At 44.3% G+C, this 16,574-nt stretch overlaps 1 protein-coding gene across 4 annotated transcripts in view; it reads left to right on the forward strand.

Annotated features, from left to right (window-relative positions):
• dlgap1b (discs, large (Drosophila) homolog-associated protein 1b) overlaps positions 1-16,574 on the forward strand; it is a 59,330-nt gene that overhangs the window by 26,853 nt on the left and 15,903 nt on the right. For all 4 annotated transcript variants that reach the window (XR_015839882.1, XM_088282646.1, XM_088282647.1 and 1 more), the window contains exons 3-6: positions 2,342-3,396; positions 5,705-5,919; positions 7,437-7,614; positions 8,808-9,078. Coding sequence is in view for 3 of the 4 variants with exons in the window: in XM_088282646.1 (XP_088138772.1) it covers positions 2,353-3,396; positions 5,705-5,919; positions 7,437-7,614; positions 8,808-9,078 (1,708 nt within the window). In the remaining variant the exon portion in view is untranslated. The remainder of the gene's footprint in view (positions 1-2,341; positions 3,397-5,704; positions 5,920-7,436; positions 7,615-8,807; positions 9,079-16,574) is intronic.

Genomic DNA, 16,574 nt, shown 5'->3' on the forward strand with positions numbered 1-16,574 from the left:
CAAAATGCCAAAGAAAGGCTAACGAAATTAGCATCAATGTTGCGCTAGTTAGAAACCTCGTAGCCACGAGTATTGGAATGCAAATGGTGCAGCTGCACATATAAACCGACAATATGAACATGGCTAACCTCGCGTTTGTCGTTTCACGCCTGCCAAAACGGGATCAGGAATCCGTCTGTGCTCGCCACGGAGCGTCACATTTTAGGCACAGGTGTCTATTCGTTCATGCCCCGCCACTGGTGGCGGTTTGACAAGCGCGACGCAACCAGCCGGTCCTCATCGCTTCTGCTTGACAAACTTTACCAAGCGGCAGCGTCGCGCGTTGGTGTGTGTACGCGGCTTGCGGGCCGAATGCCAGCATGACCCACCGTCAGCTTTTCAGCTTTAGCGCAGCGGTGTGTGGACAGCTGCGCGGCGACCGCGAGGGCCCTTTTTATTTAGGTCACATTCTCCGCTCCAGCGGCCAACAGAAGGGATCGCTTGTCGGTGGCAATGAATACCTTCGGCTGGACGAGGTCGGCCGTGGAATCGCCACGCTTGAAGTGGAGTGTTAAAATGTGTGACCGCGAGATTAATGCGTTGGCTTAATTCCTCTCCCCCTCAAGTGATTTAAACTCGAGGTTTAGTAACGCCACAAAAATGATGTTAATCATTTTTTCAAATTTTTCCATTATAGTGAACCTCCGCCTTGACATGGTGGAAAACGTTTTAGAATGATTTATCCTTTTTTTTTTTTTTTTTTTTAATATCCTCAAAACCTGACATTGAATGGATTGGGTTGAGTGGATTTTTTTTTTAAAATGTTTTAACATATAATGTTGACTGAGCCCTGTGTCAAATTACCTTTCGATACCACAAGGCAGCAAAGCACTACTTTTGTCTAAATGAAACTCATCGCAATGCCACAAGATGGCGCCAATGCATTTATTTTATTCCTTTGGCCACTTTTGGCCCGATGAGAGGATTGTTTTATACGTTTGTGAACACTTTACTTGTTGGGCCAATTGCAGTACTACTTTCCTTTTTTGATTTTACACCATTTTTGGAAACAGGGGTGTGTAGACTTTTTATATCTACCACACTGAGATGTATCAATGCTTCAACATATAATGATGACTGAGCCCTGCCACTGAAATTTGAGTATTTAAACTACAAGGCGGCAAACCACTACTTTTGTCTAAAAGAAGCTCTTCAAGCCACTTCAACATAGTTCCTTTTCACCAAGACATTTATTCCTTTTCGCCAGTTTCAACAAATGATAAGAATACACGCGTAAACAATTGACTTCTTGGGCCAATTCAAGTACTACTTTCCTAGCTTTGGATTAGATGTGGCGCCATCTTGTGGCGTCTCACGGCATTTCAGAAGGAGCACAAAAAGATGGAGTGTAGAAACGAGCGTATTTGATTGCACTAGCCCGTCTCACTTTTCCCTCGTTATGTTTCCTCTCCCTCCCTCGGTGTTGCACGGTGGCCTTTCGCTTGCGCGTTATAAACCGGAGTAATGAATCGCGCCGGCGTCACCACGCAACGCGGGAGGTTGCGCGGGGTCTTATCATTGTCTCGTTAGCCTGGCACAGCTTCCAGTCTCTTAAAGGGAGACGGCCAAAAGGTGCGGATGGATGTTGTCGAGTCGCCACGCGACGGCGAGGTCGTTTCTAACCGGGGTTGCCTCGCCAGGTGCGGGGTGGCTGTCAGATGCTTTTTAGTTTCCTCTCGGAGCGGAAATGACACGCCGACGTGATTATCGTCTCCGCTCGGAGAAGGTGGAGGAATGGAAAAATAAATGCTTTTATTTATTTATTTATTTTTCATGAGGCGCTATTTGCGGTTCTCAAAATAAGCGGCGAATTCATGTCGGGATGAAGCCGAGTCAATTTTTGTGTTTTCTCATTCCATTCTTAATTCTTGGAAAACGACAACGGCTCCTCGACCCCCAGCGACATCGTTTCTTAAAAAAAAAAAAAAAAAATGCACCGGAGCGAAGAGAGAAGCAAACAGGGAGGGCCGATCAATCTGCTGCTAAATTTAGAGATAATCCTTTTTCAACTTTTGAAGGACAAAAAAAATAAAAGGTTGAACGCGTGCTAAGCATGTGTGTCTCGTCGGTGTTGTTACGGAGGAAGGCCTTTCATGGATGATAAAAAATAATTGTAATAGCGCAGATTTCTAGAGCTTATTTATTTTCTTTGCAACAGGATCATGTGACCCTTTCAGACTCCCATCAATAAAATGTTTGAAGTCAAGTCTCTGGTTCTGCGATTGGGCGACTCTGTTTCGGTAGCCCGGATGATTTCGAACTCTGCCTTCTCAATTGTTTCCGTCTCCTTCCTCATCTCCAGTTACCGTGACGATGAAAGGCTTGTCCAGCAGCCACAGTCACCATCACGCCGTCACCTGCGACCCTTCCTACGACTCCATGACGCTGGGCCATTCGGATCGTCAGCCCTGCTGCCTGAACCCGGGTGAGGCCCGCCCGGCCGAGCGCCCGTGCTACACCCAGCGCGGCTCCTTTCAGTCCGAATGCAGTGCCTACCCGGATCTGGCCAGCTGCACCTTCCCTCGCAGACATTACAGTTCCCATCATGAGCTGAAGGGGGAGTGCGGGGCTCTGGTGCCTTATACGGGGCCGACGGGAACGGCCAAAGGGAGCGGCGGCAAAAATAACAACAACCGGGTTCCTTGCAACCTGCTGGAACAGTTGGATCACCGAGCTCCCGTGCGGCGGGAAGGCTACCATACGTTGCAGTACAAGCGCACGGCGGTGGAACACCAGCGCAGTGACAGCCCGGGGCGAATACGCCACCTCGTTCACTCGGTCCAAAAGCTTTTCACCAAGTCGCACTCCCTGGAGGGGCCTTCTGGATCCGGCACGACCGGGAGGATGAACGGCGGCAAATCCAGCCCGGACGACCCGCCGTCTTCGTCGGGAACGCTGAAACACAACAAGCGCGGCAAAAACAAAGACCGATCCAAGTCGGAGCCCAAGATGCGTAGCGCCATCTCGGGGTACTGGAGCTCGGATGACACCCTGGACCGGGAGGTGTGCTTGTACCACCACCACAGCGCCGGCCAACCGTCGGGGGTCATGACCATGGGGCGGCACCCGGAGAAGTCGCAGTCGCAGTACTTCATGGAGTCCTACAACACCATCAGCGCCCACTCCCTGAAGACGTCGCGCAGCAACAACGACGTCAAGTGCTCGTCCTGCTCCGGGGCCGGCGGGGCGGCGCTCCCGCTGATGGGCCCGCTGGACGGCCAGGTGCAGCTGAAGAAAAGCTCGTGGTCTTCCACTCTGACGGTGAGCCGAGCAAGGGAGGTCTACCAGAAGGCCTCGGTCAACCTAGATAAAGCGCTAGTCAAAGCCGAGCAGGGACGCACCTGCCACTTCCTGCAGGTAGGACCGACCCGACGGCCGCGCCCCTCGCATGTCACGCTTCTCGCACCCTCAACGGCCAGCGTCTTATATCCCGAGTCATTTGTGTTTTGGTTCCGTCTTCATCGTGACGCTGACATTTTCCTTTCCTCATCATGAGATCCTCATCAAACCGAGTGTCATTCCTGCTATGTGCTCGTTTGTGGTTGCGTCCTTCTGCATGGAATTGTTCATCAATTTATTTATGGAATTGATAGTTTATGGCAGGATGGTAAACGCTGATTACTTTTTGGAGGGGTACAAAACCAAAAAATATCAAATTCATTTTAATTTGAAATTTAAAAAATAAATAAATATGGCTTTCTTGCACAAACAAAAGCTAAATCTAAATAAACAATTTCTTTAGAATGCCCATATCGCTCTAATATTAGACGTTGTAAAATGACGGATATTCTAAAATTCTTTTGTATGTATGATCATTTATATTGTGTATCGTAATCGGTTTTTTACGATTATGCCGATTTTGTCATCGAGTGTAATAATCGTAATCGTAATTTAGGCAACCGAGGCAAACACAAAAGGTCCTGCTAGCCAAAACCACTCTAGAGCGTTTCCGCTAATGCCCACCTGGTGCTGTAAACGAGCCAGAAGAATATTGTGGTCCACCGTGTCAAACGTTGAAGTTCGATCTAACAAGGCAAGACGCACACAGTCCCCGGTGTTGTTTGCCGGGAGTCACTGGGAAAAAAAGTTTGAGCGTTTCCTCTTCAAAGTCGTGAAAAAAAGAGAGAGAAAAAAAAAAAAAGGTCACAACCTTAACCGACATTGCCGACGACATGTTTTCGCATAACAAAACCTTTATGGGTGTTTATCAAAGCCCGCACCCACTCTCCGATTTCACACAGATAAACACGCAAACATGCACTAAGATCAAGCCGCCTCATCTCCGATCTCTGCCGGTGAAGATGAAAGTCTTACCGGTGGCGTACGCTTCCTCTTGTCGGAGTGAGCCGTACATGAAAGCCCCCCGGTGAGACAAGCAAGCGTTGGGGGGGAGCTGTCGAAGAAAGAGCAAATCGGGGCCACTGAGGAGGAAGTTGGAAAACAGAGAAAGGAAGTTGAAAAAGTTGCGTGTGGTGCATGTTAAGAGCAGAGGGGGGGATAAAGGAGTGAGGAGTTCACGGTACAAATGTCACTGTAGCAACTCGTTTCCCGAGCCCCCCCATCCCCCTCAAAAAAAAAGATCAATGAGGAAAGTCCTTTCTTTGGAAGTCTCGAGCCGACGTGGCCGGCGGCCAAACCGAAGTCGCGGGAGAACACTCCGGAGTTGATGCGATTACCAAGCGTGACCTTATTTAGCTAATGGTGAAACCGATACGGTTTTTTCCCCGACATGCTAGCTGATGTCAATGTCAGCGCGGTTGCCTAGCAACGCGCTCGTTTATGAAGTATCTCAGCATCTCATTGACTTCAGAGCCCAGGTCGGAAGAGGAGCTCGCGTTGATAATGCGTTTTTTTTTTTTTTTTTGCTGAACAAACTTATTCTCCTCGTCCTCTGGTTGTCCCCTCTTTCAGAGACTTTTGTTGGACTGTGCAAGAAAGTCAGTGGAGCAGAAGGCAGCGGCCAAGGAACGATCAATAATTTAAGCGCATTCAGAAGGAAAACAAGTCCGACACTATTGGAGAAAATACTTTTAAAAGTCTATTTTTAGAAGTGTGACTTTTGGGTGACTCGTTGGACACGATTCTTAAAGTTAAAAAGCTTTTGTGGAAGACATCAGGACCAAGGCCCGATTGTATTAGAGGTCCAAAATATCATTAAGTAGGAAGGGTATCGATTGAAAATTCCCAAAATCGATTCGATACACAGGGTTTGATTTTCGATTTAATCGAGGATTTCACGCTGTCGCAATTTTACTTTTGTATTTGAACAAATGCTTCCATTGGTACAAACTGCTCGCTGTAACTCGGTGAATTAGTAAAACTATTATGAATATAAATTATATAATAAATAAATAAACTATTATTTTCATTTACAATGGAAGTCATTAATAATGTACGTTTTATTTAACATGACCTGATCAAACAATAAATATTCCTTCAGGCTTGTTGGCGCGGACTTCACTTTTTCCGCCATTTTGTTTTGATACGCTACTTATGTAAAAAAAAAAAAAAAATAAATAAACTTAGGCCTATCTTTAAGCATTATTAATATCAAGAATATTTTATTGTCCCTAAAAAAAAAAAAAAAAAAAAAAACGCCACGGAATTGAACTCCAATCAGCTCTCGTCTATGAGAGCTCATGTAATTCAAACCTCCGCTGCTCAGGTGCCTCAGGATGACTGGGGCGCTTTCTCCCCGCTGGGGAAAGACGACGAGATCCCCTGCCGGAGGATGCGAAGCGGCAGCTACATCAAAGCCATGGCCGAGGACGACAGCGGCGACTCGGACTGCAGCCCCAAACCTTCGCCCAAGGTGCAGGCGCGGCGGGCCAGCTACCTGAAGGCCACGCAGCCGTCGCTCACGGAGATGACCACACTCAAGTAAGAAACCGCCTGATGACTGCTTGCTACTTCTCGGGGAAGTTCAGAATTTTGCAGGACTGTTTGAAAAGCTACCTGAAATTGGGGGCGGAGTTACTGATAACAAGAATCATTTGACAAGATTGAGCATGTGACGCAGCAGGATTGATTCCTGATTGGTTGATTATCGAGTACTTGCGCCATTCAGCTGGCATGACTGGGCCGGCCCGTCCGTAATCAGCCCCACGGGGAAATCAGAACCACGTGTAGCTGGCGATAACGCCGCTGGTAGATTCTTCTTTGACCTGATTTTTTATTTATTTTTTTTTTCCCCCCGCGCTGGCCATTCTCAGTCACGCCGGGTGGCTGATGATGATTTCAAGCTTCAGGTCTTTATTATTTCACGCACCGGCTCGTTGCTAGCCTTCAATCAATTCGGGAAGGAGAAGAGAAGAAAATGGCCCGGGAGGAAAGACTCATTTGTAGCAAGGTTACAAGAAGGATTGAACATTTTGTTATTCTTTTATTTCATGCAATTTTGGAAAAAAAGAAATCGTCGTGTAATCAGCGTGAAATGATGTCACTTTTTTGTATAATATCATAATATTCACAAATGAAAAATTCACTGACAGTGGTAGTTTGTGTCTACATGACTTTAATATACTGCCTCCCGGTGGCCAGGGCGTGCATTTTTTATACTTTTTTAATTTATTGATGCGACCTGGTATCAACTGTTGGCTGAGGACCACTTTTATGACGCGCTTTTTATTCACTGCGAGACGCAATCAAGGACCGCTCATGTACAGAAGCAGGAGGTTTTATTTACCCTCTTTGAACAAATTGTTTGAACTTCAATCTAACTGATGCCTGACGCACGCGCACGCGCTTTCACACAGACGGGAATCATGCTGAGCGTGGTGATTGGAGCCAGGTGAGCTCTAATGAGTCGCCTTTCAACTCATTCACTCCCATGAGAGGTGTGTGCGGCTCCCAATAGGTCAGTTTTAGTTTAGTTTTCAAAGTTTTATTTGCAGGCATACACATTCATTTCATTTTTTTTTTTTTAAGAAAACGCAGATCCTATGAGCTCCAAAAATTTGTTCGCACTAACTCTGTCTTCCCAACATAATCGTAGCAGATTCTTCACGTTGAATCAGCAAACGTTTAATAATGCCACAGTTTGACGGACCGAAGCCCCAACTCATTTCTCACCGGGAAATTTCATTTCACAAATTCGGCCGGCGTCACGGGAACACATTGTGCCGGAACACGGAGGCCACGCGACTCGCATGCTTGCGTGCCGTTAAGTCGTTTGGAAAAAGGTGCTCAAGGACGCTCCGTGTAAGCCTTTGTGAATGTTCCTCGACGACTCTGGGCGATTAGATAAGCGGCGAGCGTCTCCCGAAGCCATTGTGGATTGATGCGTATCGTGCTGCACAAACACGCACACACACACACACACACACACTTCTTACGACTTCATCTCACCTTCTCCTTGCGCTTTTAACACCTCCCGCCCGCCCCCTTCCCTGCTTCAGGATTTCCACGGAACACTCGCCCAAGCTGCAGATCAGGAGTCACAGCTATCTGCGGGCGGTGAGCGAGGTTTCTATCAATAGGAGCCTGGACAGCTTGGACCCGGCGGGGCTGCTGGCCTCGCCCAAGTTCCGCTCTCGAAACGAAAGCTACATGAGGGCCATGAGCACCATCAGCCAGGTTGGCCTCACACACACGCACACACACACACACACACCATTTGGTTCTCAAATTGGGGTCACCCGACCCTCCAAAAATAATTCGCAATAAAAACGTATTTATCCAATTACTCAGCCAATTGAAACCTTTGTCATCATTTTAACGTATACTTGCATGAATTTAAAAATATTACGAGAATAATTTAAAAAAATTCATAAAAAATGAGAATTGCCTGTACATAATCGTTCCTTGCCTAAATGACGCTCCTCAACTTACTTAAACATTGTTCCCTGGCGCCAAGATGCCGCAAGGTGGTGGCAAAGCACTACTTTTGTCGAAATAAAATTCCTCAAATCACGTCAACATAGTTCCTTGGTGCCAAGATGCCACAAAATGGCAGCGAAGCACTACTTTTATGCAAATGTTACATTTAATAGACGTTAGGATTATGAGGGGCTCCTTGTAAAATGTCTGCTTTGGACCCAAAAGAGAACTGCTGTCCTCTGCTATCTCCAGGAAGGTGGTGGGTGAGGGTGGGAACCCACCAACCCACCAACCCACCCCGCAAGCTTTCCTGAGGCTTGAATTTACAATCAGGTCATCTTCGGACCAAGTGTGTGTTTGTGTGTGTGCTGCTCTGCTGGAGCTTGGAATAGCTAATTAAACAAGAAAATGCACCGAAGGCCTTTGTTTTACCTTCCCAGCCTCGTTCTTGTTGGAATTTGGTCAACTTTTAGAGATGTGCGGCCGACCTCACACAAATGTGCTGTTTTGTGTTGTCGGAGTTTTGTTGATTTTTTTTTTTGTAGATTTGACTGTGAGCATTACTAATCCTGTTTTGATCTATATTTTACTTTCAACATTTGCATTTACGTTGGATCAACCTGGCATTGCGAATCGATGTGTAATTTAACCAATTTAAATCGATTTTGAACCGATTTTCTTTGTCTCGTTACATCCCCGATATTCCGTTTCGCGCACTTCTATTTTTTTTTTTTGTGTGCGGTGACTGTAATAAACAAAACCTTTTATTAAGTAGCTCACCGGCCCAACTCTTTCATGACAATATTCATTTTATTATTGTTTGTGCATGCGGAAGATTTAATCAAGACTTGAGGCGCTAACATATTTTTGTTATTGCTTCTTTTTTGACTCTACTGTTTTGGTCATCAACATCCTCGCTTACATGTCCTCTTTTTTTTTTTTGTCGATAGGTGAGCGAGGTGGAGGTGAACGGGCAGATCGAAGCGGTGTGCGAATCGGTGTTCAGCGAGATGGAGTCGCAGGCGGTGGACGCGCTGGATCTGCCCGTGCCCGGCTGCTTCCGCATGCGAAGCCACAGCTACGTGCGCGCCATCGAGAAGGGATGCTCGCAGGACGAGGAGGAGGAGGCGGCGGAGCGTGGGGCCGGAGGCGGGGCCAGCCGGAAGGCGGGATCGCCCCCGCGCACCACCACCACTGTCAGGACCATCCAGAGCAGCACAGGTTGGGCTTCAACTTTCTTGAGTGAACTTGTATAATCCATATCGTGGACATTCAACATGCGTGTTGTCGGCAAATCTTACTCTAGTGGCATCATTTTTTTTCTAAAAAATTAGGTTTCTATTAACCGAGCCCTGCCGCAAATAGAGAAATAAAAAAATATAATAAATTAATAAATAAAAAATAATTTAAAAATAAATAATAAATAAATAAATAAAAACATTCCTGCCGTTAAAATAGTCCACATAGTATACAAAATTAATATTAAAGCGAAGGATTTTTGAAAAATAACAACTACCAAACTTGCTTTAAAAACAAATTAAAACTAATTGAATATAAAACACGCACACAAAAAAAAACCTAGAATGACAATTATTATAACCCTAATTTAAAAAACGCCAAATTTTCTTTCCGTTCATCGGCACTCCGACAATCAATTTTCAACCCCAAACATTTTACATTTGCAACTTTTTAGTGCTCAGCAGACTCCCGAGACGCTTCACCCGCCACATGATCCCAATTTTTCGGAAGGCGACAATGCGATAAGTGCCGGGTTGTTTCCTCCCCCTCAGCGCGTCCGAGCTTATTCACGACTCCAGTGGTCTTATTTTAGCCCTCTTGCGTCTGCACCGCTGCACGCATGCAGTATTGATGCCGAGTGATGCCAGCGTGTCCCGCTCGCCATCAGATGAGTCACACGGGCATTTCCTTTTTTCCATCTTGTCGTTTTTAGTCTTGCGCAACTTCGAAAAGGAGTGTTCCTAGACGTGCCTGCCAACTTTGACAATGTAAAGTGGGAACCTCAGAGGACTTTTTAAAAGCTTAAATCGCCGCCGATGAGATGGGGGGTAGAAGGGGGGGCGCAAGCCACAATGGTCTCTGGTAACGACTCAATTACACAACCGCCGCCGTGCGTTGACTTGATTGTTGGTTATTGATCTCTGAGATGTCGTCCCCTGAGGAGGGAAGCAGCTAATGAAGACCATCAATCTGCTCAAAGCATTTGAACTCTCCGCTCTCATTTTTTTTTTTTTTTGGGCACTCCGGTTTTCCCGCTTCTGACCTAACTGTGACTGTAAAACTCATGAAACTCTGACCTGACGTTCACTTGAACTCTGAGGCGAGAATCAACTTGAATGTTGTTTGAAAATCTACAATTTTAAAGGTACAGTGTAATTTTTTTTTGTATGGAAACGCCAAGTTATTTTTATTATTTTTAATATTTAAGGATAGTTTTTGATCAAATTGTAGAAATTTTATGGCAACATGCAAGCTTTACAGCTTGAAGACAAAGCTGCTTAGTCAGCTCATTTTCACTTATTACATCACTCAAGAAGCTTTGTGAAAGATTTTGGGGATGATGATGTCGTGATTGCGACGCGCACAGCTGTCCCAATACTTTTGTCCATATGGCGCGCGTTCGTGTGCCGCAGTCATCTGACGTTCAAAGAGCAGCGATCAAAGCCCGCTTCTTTTCAACTGTGGGCATTGAAAAGGTCATCAATATTAACGCACGCTGGCTGCTGCTTGCACATGGCAAAAAACTGGAAACCATGTAAGATTTTCCCACGTGTGCATGAGGAGGATATGCATTAAATATTATACATAAGGATGTATGGTAAGTGGAGGTTGCGTTGTTTTTTTATCCTGAATCTTCTATTCAGAATCATCATGCAATATATATGCACAGGAAATGTATTCATGAGCACGCATACGTGTGAGTGTGCATCTGCACACTGTATGTGCTTTCTTTGTGCAATAACTGGAATGGAAATAAAAATTGCAAACCTCTTTGATGGGTTAGCCACCCCCCCCAATAAAATATCGACTGTAATAAGAGATTGATGAAATAAAAAAAATATAAATAAATAAATAAAATCATTTTATTTTAAATATTCTAATATATTTTAAAGTAATAATATATAAATTTAAATGTAATATTAAATTGACATTTCACGTTCTATTTCCAGATTTTTTTATTTTTTTTTTACATTATAATTTCCCCATTTTTAGCTTTCCAGAGCCTTTTTTAAAGCGTCTTGTCATTATATCCTCCTGAAATGGGCTGAGTTTGTTTGCAGAGCACTTTGCATGCAAGTGTGGCCACTACAACAACAACCAAAACATCTTATGCAACTTTTTGTTTATTTTATCAAATTCGCCATCATTGCGTGGTTTTGCTTGTGATGAGCTTTACATCATAACTTGGACAACAGCGCCCCTCACAGGGCTGCAGTATAACTGCACAATACGTTCTTTTGAGTCTCTGCAAATGTTCTCTTTACACTCTAGGTCACGGGGCTACACCCTCTCAGGGATCCCCTTTTTTTTTTTTTTTTTTGCCAAAAGACCATGTCGACTCCTGAATAGTATTCTTCTAAATGACTGTGACATTACGCAATTTGATGATTAATATTGCAATTAAATATAGGACTACAAAAATAGTCATGATGCAATTCAAATTTCTTGCAGGTAAAATTTAAATAAAAATAATTGTTCTATAGTAAAGAGCTTTAAGAATTACAGTCTAATGTATCATCCTTAAAATACAATTAATTTGTACTTAGAAAGCGATTATTTTGTATACCACGAGAGGGCGCCTGAGCACCATTATGAGAATCACAGTTCTGGAAATTAAAAACTCTTTATTTTTTTTCCCCACGAAAATATAGTCGTATTTTTAGAGATTAAAGGCTTAACAAGAGAACAAATTTGTTTTTTATTTTAAATATAAGGACACGAGATATGACTTTCTTCCCTTGGTGAACTTTGACTTTAATTTTATAATGTTAGGTCTTTATCTTGAAAAATATCGATATTACGGCTTTTTTTTTTACTGCAAAATACAAATTGGTTCTTGTCATAATTATAACTTTATAAAAACGAAGAAATGTGTTGGGTTGGGGGGAGGGTCCAAGGGGGGGAGGATGGAACGGATTGGGGGGTTTCCGCGTCCCGACACTTGAGCCCACAATCGCGTCCCACTCCAAGACTTTATTATTCCTCCCCGTTGATCTCTGCTGACAGAGGCACCGCGAAGCCGCCATGGCGCTCTTCCACTGTTTTTACGGCATGTGTGACGACTGGCTTCGCTTTTGTAAGTAGAAACAAGAAAATGGGAAAGAAAATGCTTGAGTCGCTGCGTTGTGGTTGTTTGTGTGGCTCGATGCCGGCTGGGTGGCGCTTGAGTAGACCGAAGCAGGAAGCGGAATGACACGGACTTCAAAGTAAAGGATTGTGATGTGGGCATGGCCGCTAGCGAGTCATTTAAATAATTTACTTGAACGCGTTGACTAAAAACTTGTTTTAAAATGGTATAGTTAACTGGGTGTCATGTTTCAAAGAGCGATGATGTAGTAGTTAAAACTTTTTTAGCTTTTATTTTGAAAACCAAAACAGATCTGCCATTCCCATGCGTTGTAAACTTAATGGATGTTGTCAGCGCAAAGCCCATCCCTTTTTTATTGTGCTTATTCATCCTCAAACTGGACACATTTAAAATATGACAAACCTAAGTTACATTTTTTTTCACATTACTAAACAGCCTCATTTGCGTTTTCCAATCATTGCATCGAAATAGAACAAACAAGACAAAAGCGCAAACTCACTTTAACACAATCATCTATTAATAGCTGATTTCATTGCCAAAAATCCATAGATTAACCTACTTGTGCTTGGTGCGTGTTAGCTGGGAATTGTTGAGCCGCCTCCAGCCGCCTGCTATTTTGGTGTGTGTGTGTGTGTGTGTGTGTGTGACAGGTGCCAGGAAGTGTTGTTGTGCGTCACACACTTCTTGGCTCAGCGTCACAAAATGGCCACTGACCTGACTTAATGGGGTTCTTCTCACATTTTGGAGCTCCTGCAAGAATTGTTTGACTTTGTGGAATATGTCATTTGTTTTCTACGGGTTCTTAAAATGCAAAGTCATTAAATGGATTTTGCAAAAAAATGGCATTAGATTTGAGGCATATTTTAGTTACCTAAAAAATGGCATTAAAAAGCATTACTTTCGATTTTCTGATACCTAGCGAACATCTGAAAAAACAGTCTATTGGCTAGCCTAACAATTTAAAATTATTTTTTTTAAATAATCTTTCAAATGTTTAATTGGGTGAATGTGACTCGTTTTATTCCTTTCAACAGGTGAATTTGAGTTAACAACTGACAGAAGGTGAAATTACGTTAATTTAGTCACCGCTCGAAGGAGCCAAGCACTTACAGGCTTCCATCCGCTGGCGTTTTTATCCCACTCAATGAAACATCTCGTCTCGCAAGACTTGACTCAAGTCAAGACTTTGGTGTCCTGCCAACACGTTGACAGACACAAGCAGAGCAAATACCTGCAGTCATTCACATCAAACGGCGTCCAGTGGCGCAGTGCGGGAATACGTCTGTCCGTCCCTCCTTTGCAGTCGCGCTTCCTCTTCTGGCTTTAATTACAGGCCTGGATCTCAGCAACGTCTGAACATGTGAGCGGCACCTGTGTGTCAGCCCATCAAAGCCGAACGCCTCCCTGGTGGAATTATTATTCAAAGCGAGAATTAAACAGCTCGCTTCCACTCACACCTGCTTAATATTGTCATTCTGCTGGCTTTGATGCTTGAAGGAGGTGCGTGTGTGTGTGTGTGTGTGTTTGGAGTACCAGGTGGAGACATACTGAGCGCAGAAGTTCATGGACATGTAACATTGCTAATATGGAGAATCATCAAAACGTGTGACCAAAGGTTGATACTGCGCATTGATGAGCTCGTCTCAATTTACTCACAAATAGAAAAGCGAGAAACGTGGGCCTGTTAAATTGAACACAAACTGTTGCTGCAACTTACCGAGCTTTAAAACATACTTTATCATGTGAGCATTATACTGCCCCCTGGTGGCCGATGCACTAGAAAATGCAGCACAATATATGAATACTTTATTAATTATGCTGTCACTGGATGTTTTTTTTTAAAGCGCAAATATTTTTACTGCTGCTTTTGTGGGGGCTAGAACAGATTTTTAATGATTTTTAAGTAATGGTTTTTTTGATCAGCGGGGAAAAAAAACACCAGCATTCATGTTTGTCTTTATAGCTGCGGGCATCAAGCCCAAACGGGAAGTTGGTTGAGCTAAATCTTCATTCACGCCGGTGTGTGCACGTGTCTCAGTAATGACTTCATCCTGTCACGACAGTCTGAGAATGTGAGCCAGTGGGAACTTGCTGTGGCTCCAATAAAAAAAAAAATCACTCTCAGCATCTCTTTTGCGCCGATTGATGACCCCCACCAGATCAGCCGTCCTGAATCTATTTTTTTAATTATGCTTGGTAAGGGTCACGGTTAAAAAGTTATCGTCGTGACGGGTTGCAATGATCGATTCGTCCACTAGATGGCAACATAGCCTCAACTGTGGTAATTGTGCTTCCCAACCTGGTTAAAAAGCAAACTTGTACACGCATATGTATAAATAATTTTATGATTGCAGTTATATGACATGAAAATTCAAACCTAAAAATACTTTCGCATGAATCAACAGTGCTTAAAGTAGAAATGTGCAACCTAATGTGTAATTGTAAAAACAAATTAAGCTGAGGAATTGTTCTTAACCCCCCTAAATTATTTGCATTTTACTCCAGTAAAATAAACAGTCACTCTCAGTTGAAGTTTATCGTCAACCTAAACGTAAAACACAAAGACAAATGACATTGTGTCTTTAAAGCGACCCAACAACGTTGCCTTCTGAATGGCGTGCTAGCTTAATGCTAACATATAATGGGAAACGCCGTTGAGATGCTAAAACTAAGCGCCAATAGTCGCATCAAACTACTTTTGAACACAAACAGTGGAACATTTAAAGCTAATCGAACATGGCAACTCAACACAACAATACAGTGTGATGTGTCATCGCAAACCGACTTGAAAGACGGTCACAGTTTGAAAGTTTTACGTCGTCGGAATTGGGCCTCCTCGCGGCACTTTGATGACAGCCATTAGGAGAGGAAGGGGCTGATGTTTGGATGTCTTTTTGACACAGGAAGCGTAACGTCACTCATTCTTGTCCTTCCCCCGCCCTTGCTCTCCCCCTGTCTCGCTGTCAGATCGGAGGGGGAGGGAGCTGACACAAAAGAACGGTCGCTCGCTGCTTGCGTTGCTTTGCAGGGTGCTTTCCTGCCAAAGAAAAAAAAAACATGGACCAAGTTGCCCCAGTGGCATTTAAGTTCAGGTCCTCCTCCCGTCCCTCCGCTCTCTCTCGCTTATGTTTCAGGAAAGGAAAAGCAAAGGATTTCCTGAGCATAGATGATCCAAAAAGCCCCCCAACGGATAAACAACACGTAAATAAAGCTGATTACAATAGAACACAAAAAAGTCTTCATTCGGCCCGAAATGGGGAAAGTCCGTTTTTTCCTGCAGCAAAATGGACAGTAGCAGCACATGAGAGAGCAGTAAATAACCAATATCAGTATTTTTCAAATTTTTAAAATGTTCTGAAAGCACCACCGTCATCACAAAATGAAAGTAATAAACATTACAAATTGTTGGCTCATACTTTTATAGATTATTAACTACAATGTGACAATACGCAAATTAAGATCTAAAGAGACGTGAATGTAAACAACAGCAAGCCGAGTCAGCAGAGTTGCAGGAAGACCCCCAAAAAAAACACAAAAAAAAAACATGTAACCTATTTTTATGCATGTACACGACTGAAACAGAATCCATCATGAGGCGTCCAACTTTTTGGACTTTGTTCTCCACTGGACTCGACAGATCTGGAGTCGGTCCTTTTTGCTGTCGAGTCGACAAGTGGGTGGTTTGGAGCTGTTGCGGTGTGGGAGGGCTGGCAAATTAAAGACCTCGCTGCGAAAGTCCCCGACTTCGGTTACAGTAGAGTGTGTGTGTGTGTGTGTGTGCGTGTGCGTGGGTGTGTGTGTGTGTGTGCGTGCGTGTGTGTGTGAGAGCCCGAGCCCAGCCCTCATTTTTTTCTCTCTCTTTTTGAACCCATCATTAAAAATAAGCCACAGTTCACCCCCGATGCTCGACAGAATGCATCTCCTTTTTTTTTCTTCCTCCTCCCTCTTTGCTGCTTCACTAACCAAGCAAGAAAAAAAAACGGGTGGGGGGGTGGGGTTTGTGTGTGCGTGTGTGGGACGGAGTTTTTAAGACCCCCTCCTTAAGCAGAAAGAGATGAATGGGCAAAGGAATGCGGGAGACAAACGAGCGCTCTCGGCAGGAGAGTGGGAAGTTGGCGAGGCCATTGTCCCCCCCACCACCCCCCTCCCTCACACAAGCACCCCCACCCACCCTGCCCTGTGCAAAAAGGGGGTGCGAAAAGTCACACCTGAGAGAGGCCGACGTACTCAGGATGTATCAGGCACTAAAGTCAGTCCATGCGGCTCCTTCTCAGCAAACTTTTCAACTTTCCAGCCCCCCCCCCCCGCCTTTTGGTTCCTTCCCCCAAAGCAAGGCTTGGCTTGTCCGCACACAGAGAGCCTTCTGACGTTCCAGGCCCAGATGGGTTTT

Source organism: Idiotropiscis lumnitzeri, chromosome 19 (assembly GCF_059441095.1).
Source record: "Idiotropiscis lumnitzeri isolate Australia: NSW breed Sydney's pygmy pipehorse chromosome 19, RoL_Ilum_1.0, whole genome shotgun sequence".
NCBI lineage: Eukaryota > Metazoa > Chordata > Actinopteri > Syngnathiformes > Syngnathidae > Idiotropiscis > Idiotropiscis lumnitzeri.